Source organism: Pituophis catenifer, unplaced genomic scaffold (genome assembly GCF_029215685.1).
Source record: "Pituophis catenifer annectens isolate HBS135680 unplaced genomic scaffold, rPitCat1.0.hap2 SCAF_3, whole genome shotgun sequence".
Classification (NCBI taxonomy): domain Eukaryota; kingdom Metazoa; phylum Chordata; class Lepidosauria; order Squamata; family Colubridae; genus Pituophis; species Pituophis catenifer.
This window is the reverse complement of record NW_027256883.1, coordinates 39,484,801-39,507,924: the sequence shown is the minus strand read 5'-3', so window position 1 is coordinate 39,507,924 and position 23,124 is coordinate 39,484,801. Positions and strand designations below refer to the sequence as shown.

Sequence of the window (23,124 nt, the reverse complement as noted above, 5' to 3'; positions counted from 1 at the left end):
CACATTCAATGAATTTATTGGTTTTTCCAAATTGGTTTTTGGTAGGTATGTGCTTTTGAAAAATCTGAAAATATCAAGTTATTAGAAAATTAACAGAAATATCTTTTGAGGTTTTTTTAAGAAACGAAGAAGAGAGAGATGCATTTGTGCATTATATCTTCTAAGTATGAAAAATATCTATCAGTTCCTAACAGATAAGCTCTGGGAAAAGGAAGTTGGTGATAAATAAATTCATGAAAATACTTTCTGGAGAGATAAAAAGTGGTTTCATGCTTGGTTTTGTTAGGCTACAAGATGAATTAGTTCTAACTCTGTCATGATTTGTAGCTTTTCAACTAAAGGGATCCAGAAAGCTAAGACAAACAGTCATTGGGAAATGTGATGAGGTCTCAAGGTAGGAAAGTGGTCTGAAGTAGAGATATCTGTCTTGAGGATATTCCTGGATCTTGTTTGGTCATTACATTTGATAGTGATTGCAATGACTGAGGCCATCTCTGTTCAGTTTTAATTGATTTATTATACTATAGTGTGAATATCTTACCAGTAGTAATTTCATGTCTTAATTATTGTATTGCACTCTACATCTCTTGAAGATGATGCAGAGGCTTTAAATGATGCAGAATAATCATGTCCAATTACTGAGCAATGTGTACAATTAACCACATCAATTTCCCATAATCTCCAAAAACTATTTCCTCCTGAAACTACTGCAAACTATATTATGGATGATTAGCTTGGAGTCCTAGTATTCAATGGAACAGTTCTTCCAATATGTACTAACTCAGCTTTTAAGATAATCATTTGAAGGCTTGGTTATGGTGCCACTAAATGGACACAATCTGAGTGACTGCTTTTTAAATTTTTTTGTGACGTATTCTTGGATTTTTGAGAACTATAATATAGTTATAGCCTATTGGCTAGCAATATTTGGGGGAAGACTTCCAAAACCATAAGGAATAATGAAGTTCTTCTGGTTGAGGCAGGAATCATTGCAATTCCTTAAGAATAGCCTAAATCCTTTCTGGTAGAGAATAATTTTTATTATAATAAAGTGTAGTTTAGCACTTCCTCCACTTTTTAATGGCTGGGCATAACTTATGGGTATGTAAAACTCCTCCTTTAATGACCACTCATTCAGTGACTATTCAGACTGATAACAGTGCAACAAGTGGAACTTATGACTGGTTCTTGTATTTACATTTGTGGCAGTCGCATAATTGTGATTCAGGCACTCAGCACCCAACTCTCAATTATGACATTGCAGTGGCCCACAGTCATGTGATCCTCATTTGTGACCTTCTTTACAAGTTTCCTACAAGCAAAGTCAATGATGAAGCTGGCTGGAGATTGCAAACCACATGATATCCTTGTTTAATAATCCATAGTGATTTGTTTAATGACAGCACCTGGAACTATTGGAATCTCCATTTCTAAATGGTGCAGTCACATGACATATTTAAAAACTGACTCACTTAGAGATGGAAATTCTGGTCCCAATTACCACTGTTAAGGGAGGGCTACCTGAATTTATTATTTGATTTTTTTTTTACAAATATCATGTGTTACCAATTAAATAAGATTAACTTTACTGATTAAAAAGAAAGGTCGGGATTTTTAGAATAAAATGCAAAGCATTACAAATTATGATGTTAAAATAATTAGTGATGAAAAATGCAAGCATCTATAATACTATAATGGATAGTGAACTTCTGTTATACTTCTGTTCTTATGAACATTATTAAATCCTGAATTACTTGTAACCTGGAAAAAAAACTTGCCTTTCCAGTCAGAAAATTAATTATATTTAGAGAGCAGTAATTGTCAGAAAGTTAATAAGATGCAAGATTAGATGAACAAAGAAGGCTATATGGAAAAATAACATGAGTGCAATTATGCATGGATACATACATTTTATCAGTTTTAATATGTCATTCCTGTAATTTGATCAGATGAAGCCACAAACAAATGAGATAGGAAATAAAAAGAAGAAATGAATTAATGGGAAATGAAGAAAATAAACAAATTGAGAAACATGTATAAATAATACTGTAAATGAATGGGAATGGATGCATTTAGTCCAGATAAAAATAATATGAATATATTCTTGATGAAAAGAATATAATTAATAATTGTTCACTCTCATTTGTGGATTATGCATCAATGGAATTACTTTAGAGGAATATAAGTGTAGGGGAAAATATTAAATAATTGAGAAATGATGAACACATTTTTCCAGGAACTGCTAGGAAAGGATGTCATAATTAAAATGGCTCATACTAACGTATTCTTTAAATATTTAGTTAATTAATTTAGTTAATTAATTAACTTGATCAGAATTGTACACTAACCTGTGGAGAGAGTCTTCCATGCTCTTTCCAAACAAGAGGTTTAGCTTTACAAGTTAAAGGCGTATATGTGAGGTCAGTGCAGTAAATTAGGGAAAATACAGTATTTAGCAGAAATGACTCAACACAAAAAAAAGTTCTGGAGAACATATCTAAATTGCATAAAATATACATTTTAATGCACAGCTGTCTGATTGCTGTCTGAAATACACATGAGAGGATCTTCTGAAGACAATTTTGGTCTAATGGTTAAGGTACAACGCTAGAAAGCAGGAGACTGTGAGTTCTAGTCCCGTCTTAACCATAAAAGTCAGCTGGGGGACTTTGGGCCAGTAACTCACTCTCAATCCAACTCACCTCATGAAGTTATTGTGGGGAAATAGGAGAAGGAAGGTGTGTTGGATATGTTCACCACTTTATGTATTTGTAAAAATAATAAAAGCAGAATACAAATAAACAAATGAACATTGAGTTGTTTTGAATTTTGGCCATTCTGCTGATGGGGGGGCATCGACCAGCCGAACATAAAAGCAGATGAAGTGTTGGCAATTTAATTCCTCCTTTCTCCCTCCATGTTTTCCAAATGTGCTTTGGAACTGTGGTACATTCCCCAGAGCAGATTTTTAGAGATATTGGAGTGAAGAAGGAAAAAAATATATGTGTTTTAATGTTTAAATAATTTTAAATGATGTCAACTTGATTCAACCGGCTTCTTATCAGTAGAAGCTTCAGATCTAATTAATAATTTCAATCAAATTGATTTAACAAAACAAATCAGATTCAATCAGATTTGAATCAAATCCATTTACACAGGCCTAACAAATATAATCAAAAGTATATGAATCATACAGATTAAGTATATGGAGGAACACCATGTCCATTGAAGTTACATGCTGTAATTGGCTTTAGATATCTCATTGTTAATGTTGATTGGGATTAGTAATAAGCAATATCTATCTATCTATCTATCTATCTATCTATCTATCTATCTATCTATCTATCTACCTACCTACCTACCTACCTACCTACCCACCTACCTACACACACACACACACACACACACACACACACACACGTTGGTAATCAATTTCATATAATTTTATGTTTCTAATTAATGATAATAATTTATTTTGATGAAAACCAATTTTGCAATATTTATGAAATAGTTTAAATAAACATATTGAGAGTTAGTTTGGTGTGATAGTTTTAGGTTAGACTTCTGAGACTATTAATTCCAGTCCAACTTTAAGTACAAAATTGATTGCGTTACTTTGTGCCAGTCTCTATCTTTCAGTCCTAGGAAGCAGGCAATGGCAACCTATTTTAGAAAATAGATTGGGACTTGTCCAAGTAGTGATCTTGGACTTGAAGGCACAATCTATATTATACTTATTTTTGTTCTACTTTTATAGCACTATTAAATCAACTATTAAGACTCATTTATACTAACCAGCATCTGAATTTTGATTCTTTTTTTTTCTAAACTAGATTAAATGCTACTATTTATACTCTATTGCACATTATGATGAAAAGTCCTACAACAATCATATTAATAAAGGAAAATATTTGTAGCTCAGGTTTGATATGAGGGATCTCTGAGCTTGTTTGTTTTCTTGCAGACTGATGATACCTTGTTTTCTTGCAGCACTGGTGTTACCTAGTTTGGGATGAAACTTCTGCAGGGAAACAAGCAAGCTTTGAGAGCAACAAGGATCCCTCAAAGAAAACCATATTTCTATTCAATTTATATTGATTTATTGCAGTCAAAGACTAATATAATGCTAGCTAAATTTGATCCACCAGGAAGTACTGATAGTCCTCAACTTCACAACCATTCATTTAGTAACTGATTGAAGTTACAACAGCACTGAAAAAGTGACTTACGTCTATTCTTCACACTTATGACTGTGGCAGCATCCCTGTGATCACATGATCAAAATTTGGATACTTGACAACTGGCATATGCTTATGGTGGCTGCAGTGTCCTGGGGTCCTGTGTTTACTTTTTGTGACTTTCTGACAATGAGGAAGCCAATTTATTTAACGACTGTGTTACTAACTTCCATGTTTTACTTAGAGAGTTGTAAAATGGGGCAAAATTCACTTTACAACTGTCATGTTTAGAAACAGAAATTTTGAGCTCAACTGTGGTCGTAAGTCGAGGACTACATATATATATAATGGGTTGATTTGTAATAAAAGTTCTAAACATGATAAAGGAGATGACCAGGCTGAGCCCAAGGGAAGGGTCAAGTGCATCATCAGTCTTGAGTCACTTCACTCTCACAAAATTCCGTTGACAGTTGCAAAACAAAATGGCAGCTCAGAGCTGAAACTCCGAGGCTAGGAAGGAGATGTTTTGACATTTTCAAGAGTGTGGGGGTCAATTAACCATCCATAGACCCCCCTCCCAGCAAGCTGAGGTATTTTTGGCTCAATAGAGCTGTGGATGGAGCCCAAGGATAAAACCTGAGCCGAGCCTGAAGATCAGCTGTTTGTTGGTAAAAAGACTGAGGGCAGTGCAGAGGATGTCAACATCAAAGCCTGGCTGTCACGACCGGGTCAACCACCGAGTCTAATACAGCTGATGAAATGATTGGCGAGACGGTGGCAACAGCGACTCCGGATAGGGTGTTGATAATGATGCCTGGGCTAATAGGCGCTGCATGTAGCAACACGGCGGCGATGATGTCTACGGCAAGGGGGGTTACCACAATGGCGAGGGGAATGGCGCTAATGGCAGCGACGGCGACGGCAACACCAGGAAGCTGCAAGGAAGCCCTCGTTGTTAATAGAGGAGAGGGCAATGCTGCAAAGGCTATAAATGTTAGGATTCCCTTCAACCTCTAGGGATCTGTTGCATTCCTCTTTCTTGAAACTCTGAGGACTTATTAAACTAATTGAACTAAATAGCCTGAGCAAGGTGATGGATAGGGACTGAGGATTACAAACTGGAAATGATGATTTACTCTCCCCCTCAACTGTCCCTCTCTCCTTTATCAGATCTAGGTCTATTATGACCACTCAGCGTTAACTTGCAATCTTAGATCAATCTGCAGCTTTATTTACCACCTATTCCCCAAGATTATTATTTAACCCTAAATATTTGTCCAGTGGCTCTGCCTTACTTTTTTGATCTAATCCTCGGCCATCGCTGGTATCAGGACTGGAGGAGATACAGACATTGAGAATCTTGGATTATGGGGAGATAGACCACCTTCTCTTTGTTTGTTTCAAATGGTTTGGTCACTGTGAGAGGATGACCCTTTGAGACCTCTACCCCCACCTCCTTTGGATGGACTTACTACAACCACAAGACTTCCCATCGTTGTGAGAGGGCGATGATGTTCCGATGTATTGACATTTGTAACTTACTGGTCTTCCTTTAACATCTATTTCCTCCCTTATTTTAAATTACCTGTCTTAACCATCTCTAACACTCTTAGAAGAAAATGATCCTTCATCTCCTTCAACTCGCTCCTATCTTTGATGTATTCAATTGCGGAGCTCCTTGCACTGTGAGATTCCCCCCTCTCGCATGTCTGGCCCTCTCAGTTATCAAGGGCCGCCCTTGAGGACGGGTTTTGGAGCCCTGAGAGGTAGTTTGCAAAAAACCGACAGCTTTGGGGGTTTTTAGATAAATCTTTAAGTTCTATTTTAAGGGGTTCTGGGAGGGATTGTGGGAATGGATCTGGGGGGATCCATAAATCCACTGAAAGGGGTAACGGGTCTGATGATCACGGTCAGGAGGATGGGGACAGAAATCTGACAAGGATGCAGGGGGATGAAGCGATGGGCATTAGTATAGTAAGTGGGAGGAGCAGATATGACGGCTGTAGGGGGCCATATTATGTTTCGGGAGTGCGCACTCGATGTTTACGAGCGATTGCCCACTCCGACCCCCAAAGCACTGCTCGTTTCCTGGGTTGTTCAGAGTCTCAGACCCTGGGTCTACGGCTGATGTTATGTAATGCCAGGTCAGTGGTAAATAAAGCCCCCCTCATTCATGATCTTATTTCAGAGGGGGGTGCTGACCTGGCAGGGATTACGGAGACCTGGTTAGGCCAGGAGGGAGGAGTTCCCCTTGTGGAAATGTGCCCGCCAGGTTTCCGTGCATTCCATCAGCCAAGGACTCAGGGAAGGGGTGGGGGAGTGGCAGCAATCATTAGAGAAAGTCTTTGCCCGAGGGAGGCCACTGTTCCTCAGATAGCCGGATGTGAGTCCCTCCTTGTGAAGTGGGGTCAGGGGATTCAGATGGGCCTACTGATTGCATACCTGGCTCCCTGCCACGTAACAGCAGTCCTGCCTGAGCTCCTCGACATTATAGCCAGGGTGGCGGTGGAAACCCCCAGACTTATTGTTATGGGGGATTTTAACTTGCCATCCGCTGGTGAGATGTCGGAGACGGCTTGGGAGTTCATGGCTTCCATGACGGACATGGACCTGACCCAGGTAGTTCAAGGCCCCACCCACTTGGGGAATCACACTCTGGACTTGATTTTTGTCTCTGATCAGTGGCTGAATGATCTAAGAATAGGGGATATAGACATCAAGCCCTTGTCATGGTCTGATCATTCTCTCCTTCACATGGACTTTCAAGTCACTTCCACCCACCGCAGGGAGACGGAACCAACCAAATGGTTCCGTCCCAGGCGCCTGATGGACCCCGAAAGGTTCCTGGTGGAGCTTGGGCCATTTCCTGAGACTCTGGCTCACGACTCGACTGAGGACCTGGTGGTCGCCTGGGACAGGGCGGCTACTGGGGCCTTGGACCGCATCGTGCCTTTGTGGCCTCTGACCCGATGCCGATCTCGTCTAGCTCCTTGGTTTTCCGAGGAGCTGAGAGAGATGAAGCATTGGAAAAGACACCTGGAGAGCAATTGGAGGACAAGCCGATCTGAATCTGACCGAACACAGGTGAGATCTTATATTAAGACCTACCTAGTGGCGATAAGAGCGGCGAAGTCTAGCTACTTCTCCGCTCTTATTGCATCTGTAGAGAACCGCCCAGCCGCGCTGTTTAGGGTGACCCGCTCCCTACTTCAGGTGGGGGTACAGGAAGATCCCTTAAAAGGTCGAGCTGAGGATTTTGTACAATTCCTGCATGATAAAGTCACTCAGATTCGGGAAGGCCTGGACTCCGATTGGGTAGATCCAAGGGAGGAGACGGGGGCAGGTCTTGAGAGCGTTATCTGGGAAGAGTTTGACTCTGTGACTCCTGAGGACGTGGACAGGATTCTGGGCAAGCTTAACGCTGCCACATGTTTATTGGACCCGTGTCCCTCCTGGTTGGTACTGGCCTCCCGGGAGGTTACACGAGGCTGGCTCCAGGGGATTATAAATGCTTCTCTGAGTGAGGGTGTCTTTCCCGCTGCCTTGAAAGAGGCGGTTGTGAAGCCCCTCCTCAAGAAGCCTTCCCTGGACCCGGCTATATTATCAAATTATCGTCCAGTCTCCAATCTTCGCTTTGTTGCAAAGGTTGTTGAGAGTGTGGTGGCGCGACAACTACCCCGATACCTGGATGAAGTTGTCTATCTGGATCCGTTCCAGTCGGGCTTCAGGTCACGATACAGCATGGAAATGGCATTGGTCGCGTTGGTGGATGATCTCTGGAGGGCTCGGGACAGAGGTTGCTCCTCTATCCTGGTCCTATTAGATCTCTCAGCGGCTTTTGATACCATCGACCATGGTATCTTACTGCACCGGCTGGAGGGGTTAGGAATAGGGGGCACCGTGCTTCGGTGGTTCTCCTCCTTCCTCTCTGACCGTTCACAGTTTGTGTTGGCAGGGGGGCAGAGGTCAACCTCGAGGCACCTTATTTGTGGGGTGCCGCAAGGGTCAGTCCTCTCACCCCTTCTGTTCAACATTTATGTAAAACTGCTAGGCGAGATCATCCGTGGTTTCGGGGTGAGTGTTCATCAGTATGCTGATGACACACAGCGATACATCTCCACCCCAGACCACCCCAATGATGCCCTTGCTGTGATGTCCCGTTGCCTGGAGGCCGTGCGGATCTGGATGGGGAGAAACAAGCTCAGACTCAACCCCTCCAAGACCGAGTGGCTGTGGCTTCCGGCGTCCCGGTATAGTCAGCTGGTACCATCACTGACAATAGGGGATGAGATCTTGCTCCCCACAGAGAAGGCCCGCAACTTGGGTGTCCTCCTGGATTCATGGCTATCTTTAGAAGATCATTTGACAGCCGTGGCCAGGGGTGCCTTTTATCAGGTTCGCCTGATCCACCAGTTGCGTCCCTTTCTGGATCGGGACGCCTTGCGCACGGTCACTCATGCCCTAGTTACCTCCCGTATGGACTACTGTAATGCTCTCTACATGGGGCTCCCCTTGAAAAGCACCCGGAGGCTCCAACTGGTCCAGAATGTAGCCGCGCGGGTGATTATGGGCGCAGCTCGTTACGCCCATGTAACACCTCTCCTACGCGAGCTGCACTGGCTCCCGGTGGTCTTCCGGGTGCGATTCAAGGTGTTAGTTATCACCTTTAAAGCGCTCCATGGCTTAGGACCTGGGTACCTATGAGACCGTCTTTTGCCACCAATAGCCTCCCACCGACCAGTTCGTTCTCACAGGGAGGGACTACTCAGAGTACCGTCAGTCAAATTATGCCGACTGGCGACTCCCAGGGGGAGGGCCTTCTCTGTGAGGGCTCCAACCCTTTGGAATGAACTGCCCCGGAGATACGGAATATCCCTGATCTCCGTGCTTTCCGCCGTGCCCTCAAGACCCTGATGTTTCAACAGGCGGGGCTAAACATATGAACATGTAAATGATTTTTTTTTATGTTATCTAATTCTGGGTTTTATTTAATTGATCAAACTAAGTAATAATTTTAATTAGCAATTTTATGATGTTTGTGTGTCTATATTTTTCTTGACTGTACACTGCCTTGAGTCCTACGGGAGAAAGGCAGTATAGAAATATAATAAATAAATAAATAAATAAATAAATAAATAAATAAATAAATAAATAAATAAAAGATCTAAGTCCAGTCCACCTTGAATTCCATTGACTCTTATCTACCGCCAATTTGCTTTGACTGTTAGTAGTTCATATTCTTGTAGAGTGTTAACATCCAACAAACCTATAGTCATTTCAACAGTCTCACTTCCCAATTTCTTACACCTGACACATAATGATTTAAGCAGATTGGAATTAATTTATTTATTAATTATTTAATTATTTATTTATATGTTATTATTTATAAATTATTATTATATATATATTATGATTTATAAATATTAATTATTTAATAAATTATTAATTAATTAATTAATTGGAATTAATAAAGCAGGTTGGTATTAATTTCAATTAAAGAAATATGGGAATTGATTATTATGTGAAATTGGTTCAAATTGAGTTAGGACAGGAGAGTCAAACTCACAGTGTCACGTTGTCGTCATGTGACATATTGCGACTTTTCCCCCCTTCGCTAAACCAGGGATGGGTGTGGCCAGCGTGTGACTCATCCAGCCCATGGGCCGCAAGTTTGAAAGCCCTGAGCTAGGATAAGTCATTTTATGTTTTGTTTCTTTAAAAAAAAAATTATGGATTACAACCAATAAATTGACTACAATGAAGCACTAGCATATGAAGTTAAAATTGGAAGGTAATAAGAAAAAAGAAAGGAAGAAAAGTACTTCCTGAATTATTGAAAAGTGATATAAAAGAATCTCCAAATGGAAATGAATGATGCTGACAGCATATTTCCCAAAAATTGTGAACTTTTGTCAGCCTGAATATTTTATAAACCATTAATAGGATATGAATGCAAGGCTTTGAAAGGTACTCACTCCCTGTAGCAAAGGCCTAACTCAATCTGTCGGCCAATTATGTAGTTGGGTATTGAAAACTATTTAATTAGCAGCTGTGCTGGTGTTAATTAGATGAGCAGCAGGCATGGTTTTAAAATGAAATGAAATGAAATGCTGAAGTTTCCCTTAGTTTTGATCAGATGACTCCACAATAATTCATTAAGCTGTCTCTTTAAATTATACTGGGGGGACAGGGCAGAAAAAAATATTGGACAAAGGATTTTTTTTTAAACAAATATTTTTTTCCCCAGTAAGCCTAAACATTCTTCTAATTTGTGTTCACTTTGCTATTTCATCAAAGAAGTGTTTTCTTCTAAAAATCTATAACATAATGCTGAGTCCCTGGTTGTTTCTAAAAACTGAAAGATTTACTGTATTTAATTTCCAGTTATTTCTGCCAAGGATTTCATTAAAATTTTAGTGTTGCCTGATTTAAAAAATATTTCTAACAGCTGTAAAACTCCACTTTCATTGTTTTTATATAATCACATTTATATTATATAGTTTTACATCATCCTTTATTACGGTGTGGTTTTCATAGCCTTTATCATTTCAGTGATAATTCTTAATTCAAGTTATTTTTCTGCAGCTTACAGGCTAGGCTGTTTGTACTACTTTCATTCTGTCCTAATTAAAGAGATCTTCTTGTAAAGATAAAATGGAAGAAATAAGCCTGTTGCCTTGACCTCCTAGAGAAAAAGTAGGATATAAATACTGTATGCAATAGATAGCATCTCAAAACAAACACAAGGACAAAGGAAAGATATCACTCACTCACATACACACTTGTGAAACTAAAGATATATATACATTACAAGGTTAAAAAATATATCAATATGCACACATATACAGCCCAAGCAGGCAGTTTTGAAACAAAAATGCCCTTCTTTCAATCTTAACTTGTTCATTCCAGAGGTGGGTTTCAGAAGGTTCTGATCAGTTCTGGAGAACCGGTAGCGGAAATTTTCTAATTCATTGGCCAGATTACCAGCCTGTCCATTTATCTATTAACTCATATACTTTTATCACATGGAGGGGGAAAATATTGTAGAGTAAGATGTCATTGTGATGGGATTCCATCTCCAGTCCAATTTAGATCTAAAAGCCTCATTGCCAAGCCTCCTGTGTTAGCAAGAATGATGTGGTTGGACAGAAGACGTAACTGGGAAATAGCTTTGTTCATTGCATTCATTACAGTCCACTGACTGTTTCTAAAAAGTTTTACTTTATTTACTATAATAATATATTGTGCCACAATTTTATGATTTATTGAACAGATAACTTTGAGGATAGCAATTCCAAAGATCAGGAATGAAAAATCTAGTACAAGAAACCACATTTATTTATGCCAGCAAATTAAAGTTAACAAGGATTAAAAGTAAATTCTAGTATCATTCGCTCTGGTGAGAAGAAAATAAATTTTCCCAGCCCTATGATTATACTATATTTTCTCCTTATTCCTGACTTCTATTTTGATAGCCAAAAACTATTTTCTTTTTGCTTTGTAAAATTCTATGGTTCACAGGACTCAATTTTTTCCATGATTCAGAGGTGGTATTCAACAGGTTCTGACCAGTTCTGGAGAACTGATAGTGGAAATTTTGAGTAGTTTGGAGAACTGGTAATTACCACCTCTGACTGGCTCCACCTCCATCTATTCTCTGCCTCCCGAGTCCCAGCTGATCGGGAGGAAATGGGGATTTTGCAGTAACCTTTCCCTGGAGTCGGGAGGGAATGGAGATTTTGCAGTATCCTTCCCCTGCTATGCCCACCAAGCCATGCCCACCAAGCCACGCCACACCACACCCACCAAGCCACGCCCACAGAACCGGTAGTAAAAAAAATTGAATCCCACCACTGCTATGGTTCATGGGGTTCTCAAAATATTTTGTTTTAATTGTTATATCTTGACATTCTAACAATGCCTATTATACATAATAATGAGAAGAAACTCCAAAAATAACTTTGCACAGGTTCAAAGAAGTAAAGTCATCACTTTGTCACAATTTCTACTGGTAGAAAATGAGCTGAATTTGTCTAATGCCACAAAAGCAAGTGTTTTTGTTTTTGCTTCCAACTTATGAAAAATGATTAAGACATTTTTTGAATGATTTTAAGAAGCAGTAATGATTTTTTTCTCTTTTCTCCCATTCTTAGAAATTCCTTCGTAGATATTTTACGGGCTATTCTCTTGTCCCTGGAAGTTCTGATTGAAGATCAAGAGCTTCAGATAAACGGCTTCATTCTAATTATAGACTGGAGTAATTTTTCCTTCAAGCAAGCCTCCAAATTGACCCCTTCCATCCTCAGACTGGCTATTGAAGGGTTGCAGGTATGTAGCACAGACGAAAGTGTAATACCTTGAAGAATACCTTGGGTTTTCTTTCTTTCTTTTTTTTTCCAGGAACACTGTTGTCAAGTACAGAAAAAATTAAAAAATCAATAGAAAAATCATGTTGAAACTTGAGGCTTAATTAAGAAAGTCAGATGTTTATTTGTTTCAGTGAAACTCTGAGTCATTTTTGCCACAGGGTTGTACTGCATGCTGCAACAATTAGAAATGTTTAGAGATTTAAGATTTAATCCATGGGACTTCCGGGCGATTAATAATTTGCAACATCTGTCAGACAAAATATATACCACATGTATACAGAGTGTCTGCATATGTGCTGAATGGACGATAAAATAAATATCCAGAGAGAGAGTTAGCATCAGTCTGTATTATTATAAGTCCAAATAGCTTTAAAAAAAATTAAAACAAAAAAGTCTCCAAAATATTAAAGTCAGAGGTGGAGATGTTGCCTATGTTTACATTCAGAAATAAATGAACAAACATTCCTAGAATGCTGGGAACAACATATGTTAATATTTATTTGCTCTTAAATATTCATTCTGGATTCTGTCAATAATAGCATTTGAACGACTGTGCTTTTTCAGCTGAAGGCAACCTAAGGGATACTAGGAAAAGAAATGCTGAATCCACAGCCATTTTTTTTTTCAGATCAGAAAAGTTTGCATCATTAAGTGCTTTGGGAAGAGCCGACTGTGTGAAGGGCATTGCAGGCTGCTGGCAGCTAAGTGCTACTTTAACAGCACTTAGTCCACTGTGCCACCAAGGCTCCTTATATAGCAATGTATTAAATAGTAATAAACTTCTTGTCAGGAACAGCATTTGAAAGAAATTTATTGTTGTTGGGTTTACCAAAGGCACAGGAAAATATGCATTGTTCTGCTTTTTATTGCTATACCTGTCACATTCTCAGTATAACATCTCTGGGACAAGTGTTACTCTAGAATGCTTTGTTCCAGATGCTTGTCAACATTAAAAGAAGTGTCAGAATCAGAAGGACATTGGAACAATGAAAAATTCTATGTTTTATTAAAAACTGCACATTAATCATCATTTAAAATTGTATCTTTATAGATAGGGCTTCATGAGCTATTATAAGCTGAGAGAAGACATAAAGATCATTAGAGATATAGGTACTGCCAATGAAACCATGTAATAGGCTATAAACATGGTTTTGTTGCGCCAATCATTAGGATAGTATTTTCTCATTTTCAAGCCGTTACGTTTGTTTTGTTTGTTTCCCAAAAATTTATAGAATAAGCAAACCAAAATAATTGTGACAGGGCAGTGTTAGGTCAGGTCATTAAATTCCTGCATCAATCAGATTTTATACCCACTTTTCATAAATGGTGCAATGTTGGGCATAAAATAACATTAATACTTTCATTACCTGACCAATCTGTTCTGCAATAATAATGTCAGGTTATAAAAGTATAGAAAAGGACAAGACAACAATGAAATAGAGACACCTATCAAAGTTGCATTCTATGATACTGCTAGTAAAAACTTAAAATTTAAAATACTGAAGAGAAAAAAAATGAGATTCTCCAAATAAGTATCTTTGGAAAGTGTATTCCATTAAATTGGACAATACTTTTGGCCAGCTCCTCTTTGCATGTCATTTTATTTTTGTGTAGAGGAGGAAAATGATGAGATAAAATGACCAGTATCAATAAACTTGAAGAACAGGAGGATGAACTACAACAAAGACACAATCAGACAAGAGATTTGAGTCCAAGGCAGAAAAGGCAGAAAATAATTTGAGGAAGTGTCTCAGACCTAATTTGTAATTCTCTGGAACATAAAGGATGGGAGGGAAGAAGTGTATTCAGATTTGCAAGATTCTTTTACTGTAAGCTTATAATAAAAGTAGTATTAGCATTCATAAGGTTGGTTTCCTAATCTAATCTACCTTGAAGGGCTGGCAGATATTGATTATGATTACAGGGAATAAGGTATAATTTGCTTTTTTTCATAGTTTTTGTATTTGAGAGAAAAGTGGTTGGCAGCCTCTCATTCCGTGTACTTCCATGAACATTCCAAAAGATCATCCTGGCTTTTAGGATATCTGGGGGGAGGTGGGGTGTAAAAAGACCTGGGTATTTAAAAGCCCCAAACATTAGCTGAACAAAATTTCTTTTACTAAGCCTGGGAAGTATATACATGTATCAATATCTCAGAAGGTATCTTCCTAGTAAAGCAAATTTCAAGGAAAGTAAATAATATTTAAGCCTTTTTTTATATCTACAAGTCCAGAAACATTCAAATACATATATATACTCATACATACATTTCCTTGATTTTCAAATAAGTTCCATTACAGTCAAATGGCATCCTTGGGTGTCACCCAATTCCTTTAGGATAAAGATCATTTTTCCTAACAGAGTTATGGGCAAAGAAGGGGGTACTGAATAAAAGGCTATGTCCTTTTCTTCCTAACTTCTTACATAAATTTTGATTAATAAACACTATTATAGATGCCAAGCATTTCTGCCTTCTAGGTGTTGTATTAAACAGAAATTGATGTCATTTTGCCAGATTTAGGTTTATTTAATCAACTTTCTCTCTACAAGAATGAAAAATGCTAAGTAGAAAATGTTCAGATGAAAAAAACTAAACAAACTCCATTATACCTAAGCTATAGTTAAACCACATAAAAGGGATATTGAGAAAAAATGTGTATAGCATTTTTGTGAATCATCAACAATGACATAGACTCAATGGCATGCATATTAATTTTCTATATATTATTAAATCTTTCGTGTTTGTTTGCAACCTTCAACAGGACAAAATAGCACATCCTAGGGCTTCTATTTTTGAAACAACATAAATAGGCTCATTTACACAATGCATGCAAAATCTAGGGCCCATGACTCCTGTGAGATTAAAATTTGATAAACCTGTGTCTGCTTTAGTACTACCATACGGCTGCGCCACTGCGATCAGCCATAGTCATATGACCATCATTTCCAATGCTCCAGTTGCCAAGTTTGAAAAACACTGATCTAAGGAATGTAAAAATTCAGGGTTTATTCTAATAGACCAGAATAGGCCTATGATGAAGATAAAGACTATGGTGAATGAATTAAGAAATATTAAATAAGTGATGGGGAAAGAGTAAGACAGGTTAAAGAAGTTATCTACTGTGGTTTTAGAAAGGCTTGTGAGAATGGTTGGGCAATATACTTTGTGCCAATTTAATGGATCTGTCATGCATTTCAAATAATTAGCTATTGATACCCTGCTTAAGGAAACAAATCCTTCAAAGAGAATTACATAACTTACTTATGATAGTTGCTTGAGGAGAAGGACAGCTGGAATTGGCACAAATTTTTCATTACCTCCTTTTTTGCTGTGTTTATATTGCAATGCTTTTCAGAAATCCTATATGGTTGTTCCTGGAATGGTGTAATTCATCAGTCTTTTAATATTTAGATTGTTTAATGGTGTAGTGAAGAAGACAGGAATCAGTTTTTCTGAGGAAGAAAAATGGAAGAATGAAGCAATAGTGCTTTTCTCTTTCACAAACTGTTTATATATGCATGAATATTATCTTTCTGCCTTGCAATTTATCTTCATTCACAAATATGTACAAAATGATGCTACTTTCAGGGATAGATTATATTTTTCCTATAACTAATTATTGGGTACCAACCACATTGTTTAGTTCTGGTTTTTATTGTAAATGAATAATGGCTTGCTTTATCATTGATTTACTGCGTATAGATTTGTTTGGAATAGCATGAGACATTTATTATGCATAATGTCATTCTCTTTGCTTTATTCTGTACACGTAAGCTTCATTCACGATGTAAATGCCATCTTAATGTTCTTAATTTCTTTAATATATATTGCCTCTGGAGAGACTTGTTTAGAGGGAAATGTCACAATAATGTATAAATAAAAAGAGCCTTGGTAGTACAGGGGTTTAAGGCACCCTGTTATTAAGCTGCTTATTAAGACCAGCTGCCTGCAATTACTGCAGGGTTCGAATCTCGCCAAGGCTCAAGGTTGACTCAGCCTTCCATCCTTTCTAAGGTAGGTGAAATGAGGACCCAGTTTGTGGAGGCAATAAGCTGACTTTGTATAAAATATACAAAAGGATGAAGGCTATTGCTGAGCACATTGTAAGCCGCCCTGAGTCTTCGGAGAAGGGCGGCATATAAATCAAATTAAAAAAAAAAAGAGGTATATGGTCTTCCACTTTCTAGCCTAGAGCCTTTACCACTAGACCAAACTGGCTCTCAATAGAAATCTGTAATGCTGCAATAATTTATATGCAAAAGTGAAGGGGTTCCTCTTTGTAAAGATGTATTAAGCTGAATTTGCAAAGTGTGAGTAGCAAAAGGCAGTAAGCAATTGCACAACTATGAGAGTGTACGAAAGATGAGATTTATTCCTTTTCTTTGTTCGTTTTCAAGTTAGGAACTTAGTCAAAATCACCAGATAATCAGTGGAAAGTCAAAATATATTTATTCACTCAAAGCTGTCAAGGTGCTTTGAGCGAACAGCCACAGAGTGCGTGGTTTCTCCATCCTTTTTTAAAGATCTTTTAGTTCAAAATTTAGACAACCATTATCAATAAAATAAAATGCAATATTTTTGCTCCATTAGCATGAACATCTTCCTCCTAGCATGAACATCTTCCTTTCATATTCTGTTAAAACATATGTTTCCTTATTTTAAAGTTATGGCAAACTTCTTTATTTATGGCCGCCCAAAGATCATGTGCTTCTCTAGAGCTTGTGTTACAGAGACATCTGTATTACCATCATCTCACTAATATTGCACAAATATCCAGGGCTCACAGAGCAATTCTACAGATGCCAACTGCTTTCAGATACCAACCCTGAGACAACATATAATGCTGCCAGGTTCTGCACAGCAGTGTTTAAAATCTGTCAGATGATGGAAACAAACATCTAGTAATGTGATGGATATAGTCTGCCACATACTAACTTTTATACTTCTCTAAACCCAACTAATTCTTCTAGATTCCTTTTAGACTCTTGTTTTACTATATACTTTCTGTTTTATCTGCTCTAACTTTTTTAAAAAATATTATTATTTTGGACTCTGATTTACCTTTTATGCTTTTTAATTGATTGTATCCCATCCTCCTTATGGTCTGTGATCATCATAAGGTTTTCATTTGATGGTTAAGCAGAAGTCTCTTTATTTATTTATTTTATTTATTGGTTCGATTTATATGCCGCCCTTCTCCGGAGTCTCAGGGCGGCTTACAATGCATTAAGCAATAGCCTTCATACTTTTGTATATACCTGCTTAGTAGGGCTTTCGCCCACCCCCCCAAGCGGTGTTCTTTTTTTAATACAAAGTCAGTTTATTGCCCCCACAATCCGGGTCCTCATTTTACCTACCTCGGAAGGATGGAAGGCTGAGTCAACCTTGAGCTTGGTGAGATTTGAACTCGCAGTAATTGCAGGCAGCTGGCAGCTAAGTGCTACTTAACAGTACTTTAGTCCACTGCGCCACCAAGGCTCCTAAGAGCCTTAAAGATCTTTGAGGGATCTTTGGTACTCTCTGAGCTTGCAGATGTTTCATTACCCTAAATAGGTAACATCATCAATGCTAGTAAGGAGTGCTGTTTGCTGTCAGTTCATATTCTGGTATCTTGCCTGTCAGTGTGGGTGGAGGCAGTCTTCAAGATTCTTTGGTTGGGCTGTTTACTAAGGGCTCTTTGGCCGTTTCTTGATTGTTGGTCTGAAGTTAACCTTGGAATTAATCTATCTGATCTGAGTGCTGATTACTGGTGGAGAGGTGTGAAAGAATTTTCATAAAAATTATTTAATTTCACAATATATAGACAGATTTAACCATAGTTTCAATTGGGAAAATGTGACAATCTTAGACCAGGCCAAATCCAAAAATGCCAAGGAATTTCTAGAAGCCTGGCACTCTGACAAATCAGCCATCAATAGACTCATAGATATTAACAATATCTATAGTCAATACAAAAAAGGCAATCAATTAGCCCCAAAGAGAAAAAGACTCCAGCACCTCTCTGCCAATAATCAGATCAGCATAGATTAATTCTAAGGTTAACTTCAGATCAACACTTAAGTAAACAATATCCCAATCAAGAAACTGCCAAAGAGCCATCAGTAAACAGCCCAGTCAAAAAATGTCTAAGACCAATTCTACCCACACAGCAAGCAAGTCACCAGAATATAAACTGACAGCAAACTAGCACTGATGATGTCACGTCTGCAAGAAAAGAAGTAAGCTCGGAGAGCATTAAGGACCCCTCATTTCATCCCTGAGCTACATATAGTCTTCCTTATTTGTACATTTTGTATTTACCAGATTCATCCTTTTTGCATTTGGGCCTTCAGTATTTAACCTAACAGAAAATTAATGGATTTTTGAGGATTTATTTCAGTGGAAGTTTTACTTATACTTTTAATGTAATATTACAAACACCATATTAAAGAAAGTGATGAGATTTTGGCATAGTCAAGAAGCTGCTCAGTATTTTTTATGGGTAAGAGGAGTTTAGAGGCTGAATATCAGATTGCCTTCATTTGTTAGTCTCTTCATTTCTTCAGAATTAAAGATGATCCTAAAAATGTTCTTTGCCTAACAGTAGCAATGCTGACAATAACTATAAAGGCAGTGTTGAAATGAATTGAAACTAAATTAAGGATATTAGATTTGATTATCTCTGTAATCCTTCCTTCCTTCCTTCCTTCCTTCCTTCCTTCCTTCCTTCCTTCCTTCCTTCCCCATTCCCTCCCTCCCTCCTTCCCTCCCTCCCTTCCTCAGATTTTTGGTTTGTTTTGTTCCTCCATCTGTGTTGCTTGCTAATTTTTGCCAAACCCACAGACTGGCTATTTTCTTCTTTCCTAATTTCTTGGCCTATTTGATTCATTTATAATGCTGACTTTCATGCAAAAAAGAATGAAACTGAATATAAATTTTCTAAATGGGAGTATGTGGGCAGATTAAGAAAGTGCTTCATTGACCAGCAGGAAGTAAAGGTTTGCAGCTAATATTCTAGTGGTATTCATGAACAAGATGTGATAAACTAATGTCACAAAAGTATTATGAAGAAAGACTTCCTGTTTGATTTTTCCTTGCTTTATTTCCTACAGTGAAAAGTATGAAGGAAATGGTTTAACGGGATTAATCATATGCTATTAAATTCTGTGGTTCTATTTCCATCTAGGCTGGCAAAGATATTCAGAATGAAAAGGTTTATAACAGGAATTTTTCAAAGAGGCATAACCTAGCAACAGGCATTCCATTAGGGTCGTGATGGCGAACCTATGGCACACGTGCCAGAGCTGGCACGCAGCACCCACTCTGATTACATGCGAGCCATCGCTCCAGTTCAGCTCTGCTGCGCATACGTACATGCCTCCCACCAGCCAGCTGGTCTTTGGGTCTCTGCTATGCATGTGCGGGTGGTGGGGTACATGCAGGACGGCTGTGTGCGCATGCAGAAGAAGGTGGGGCGCATGTGGGAGGCACATGCACGTGCAGGGGACACATGTGGAAGATGTGCGCACATATGCGCAGGAAGGCAGGGTGCATGCAGGGGATGCACACGCATGCATGGGGGCAGGCCACATGCACAGGGGCCACATGCACATTGCATCTTGGGGGTTCAGGTGCACATGCACGCATTTGCACACACGCATATGTGCTATTAGCATTCGGTCCAGAAAAGGTTAGCCATCACTGCATTAGGATCTCTTAAACATAAAATCAGAAGAGCCATAGAGACATGCAATACCCTTCACTAAGAATCTAGAGGATAACTGCACCTGCTTAAAGGTGCAGTAGAAAAAGAGATCCGATAAAAGAGAATATTTGTAGCTCAGGGTTGTAGCAACATTCTTGATGCTTTCTGAGTTTGGTTGTTTTCTTGTAGATGTTTTATTACCCATACTAGGTAACATCATCAGTGCGAGTAAGGAATGGGGTTTGCTCTCAGTTTATTTTCTAGTGGCTTGCCTTATCAGGGTTGGTGGGGATGGTTTAGAGGTTCTTTGATTGGGCTGTTTATTGTTGGCTTGTTTGACAGTTCCTTTATTGGGGTATTGTTTGCTTGATTATTGGTTTGATGTTAATCTTGAAGTTAATCAATGCTCATCTGGGTGCTGAATGTGTTGGGAGATGCTTTGGTCTATTTGTTCTCTTTTTGGCTTGTTGATTATTTCCTTTGCATAGTATATAAATATTGCATATGTCTATATGTCTATTGATGGCTAGTTTGTCAGGGTGTCAAGCTTCTAGAAATTCGGTAACATTTTTGGCCTTGGCTTGGTCTAGGATGGTCACAGTTTCCCAGTTGCAACTATGGTTGAAATTGATTGTTTGAATAGGGAGTTCAAATTATGCATTTCTTTTGAAATGGTAGGGATTACATTTACTTTTTAAAGAAATTTGGCCTCGATCCATCTATTCTTGCATGATATTAGATCTGTGGAAGACATTTAACAAGGCCTTTGCTTTCTCTGAGAAATCCCAACAGAAGCCTGGCTGCCATTTTCTGGTTATCCGCAGTTTCTGAATTTTATATAGTCCTTTGTGAGCTTAACTCTGTTTTTCTACTGGTGAGCTTTTATTATTAATGTTTTGTTTTTATATTGTAAATTGCTACTGGCTAGTTTTATCTGGAGCGAGTAGGTTATAAATGTGTTAAATAAATGAATAATTGAGTAGTATATTGTAAAGACAGCTATTTTGTTCTGTTGAATGCACAGCTCTTTCGTATTCAGAAATCTCAGGAGAAGAATTTTGCCCTTCATCTTAAGTGCATTTGGAATATATATATATTCAGACCTAAAACATTCACCATTAGTTTATTCTCTGTTTTCCTATGAATCTAATGTACTGATTTAACAGGATATATGAGAAATATAATTTCAGATTCTGCGTTCTGCTTACCTGAAAAAGAATCCCACTGTTGTTGACTCTGAAAAGCTTGACTCTACCTGCATACTAATTTGTTGGGTATCTGTTCAGAGCCCCCAAAGCAGGCATTTGTGTCAGTTGCCATGGCGCTGTATGTTGTTCCTCCCTCTCGACAGCTTCATTTAACATCTTCCTCTATCCTTTATGCCCAGTTCATTCACCCAGAAAGTTCAGCTATTGAAACAATGCCTTGAGGAAGGGCTGAGGAAGGGCAAAGGCACAGGGTGAAGAGGTAAATCATGCCTGTAGATGTCTAAGGGGACTTGGTTCTGTGACCCCTCTGGGAAATACAAACCACAAACCATGTCATATTCATACTTGATAGATATGCACATATACAAACTCTCATGAAAATAGAACTAGGAGGGTAAGCCCCAGCTGTGGATTTTTTCAAATTTGTTCTATTGTATAAAAGAGCAAACGGAGCACTAAAACATAGTGTAGCATGGTTGTGTGATTGAATTGTCTCTCAAATGCACCAATTAATAGCCAAGACTTCTCCTTTGACTTCTCCTTCTCCTCTGACTCCGGACAACAGGCCCTGCTGTTTATCTTTGTCAGTCTCTGTTAATTAGAATCTGTTTCTTTCTTATCCACAGGACAGCTTTCCTGCTCGCTTTGGAGGCATCCATTTTGTGAACCAGCCGTGGTACATCCATGCTCTCTATACGCTAATCAAGCCCTTCCTCAAAGACAAGACACGGAAAAGGGTAAGTAATGAGAAAATGAAGCAAGTCTGTGATGTTGCAAGCCTACACGTGATATTAGGGAATTTCTACTCTTCTCTGCCTCTTCCTTTTTCTCTTTGTGGTTTGCAACAAGGGATGATGTCTCAGCTGGATTTTGTCAGCAGCCTACATTTAATCATTATTTCAGCAGGAGAGAATTATTTCCAGGTTCCAAGCCAAGTATCAGAAAATCTTTCATCATATACACATGGAAAAAGCAACTTTCTGTAAAATATAAAATTATCTAATTTTCAACCCAATGCCCTTTTAATGCCGTGGACGATTCATCCTGTTCCCTACAGGACACAATAGGTTGCTAAACCCATTGATAGATAACATTTCAAGTCTATGTTATCAAAGGACTGATCCTTTTCCCCCCAAACATTTTAACCTTGGGAGAAATCTCAGATTTTGCTGTTAGCATACTGTTTTTTATGTAACCAGTTGAGAGCAAAATCACTGATAACAGTTAAACTTCAAATGCTATTATAAAAGAAAAAAAAAACCTTGGGATATTGATTTTTATGATGCAGGCATGCATCCATCAACTTTTCTTTTGCTAGGAAATGCAAAATTATGCTAAGTAAAAAGTAAGAAATAGTAAGCAAGAGTTAGTAAAGTTAGTAAAGTTCATATTCAAGACATGAAATAAGGAGGCAGCAACAGAAAAAATTTGGTTGACTAGAATTGAGAATATCTTTGAAAAGAGAAAGATAAGATGTTCAAAGAAAAATAAGACCATGTATGAAGCAGTATATGGACATGATAAAGGCAAGGTAGAAGTATTCGAAAGGTCAGGTATAGCCTCCTGAGGTATAGCAAATGATTCCGAAATACATTAAATTTATTTAGATTTTCCTTTCTTTAACATTTGGCCTATTTCTTTTTTGAGACTATTATTTTTTATTATTTTTCTGTACTTTGGGACA

At 38.4% G+C, this 23,124-nt stretch overlaps 1 protein-coding gene across 1 annotated transcript in view; it reads left to right on the top strand.

Moving 5' to 3' along the window:
* The window catches only part of CLVS1 (clavesin 1), a 37,422-nt gene that overhangs the window by 2,224 nt on the left and 12,074 nt on the right, over positions 1-23,124 (top strand). The window contains exons 2-3 of the mRNA XM_070942261.1: positions 12,332-12,506; positions 22,067-22,177. Coding sequence (XP_070798362.1) covers positions 12,332-12,506; positions 22,067-22,177 — 286 coding nt within the window. The remainder of the gene's footprint in view (positions 1-12,331; positions 12,507-22,066; positions 22,178-23,124) is intronic.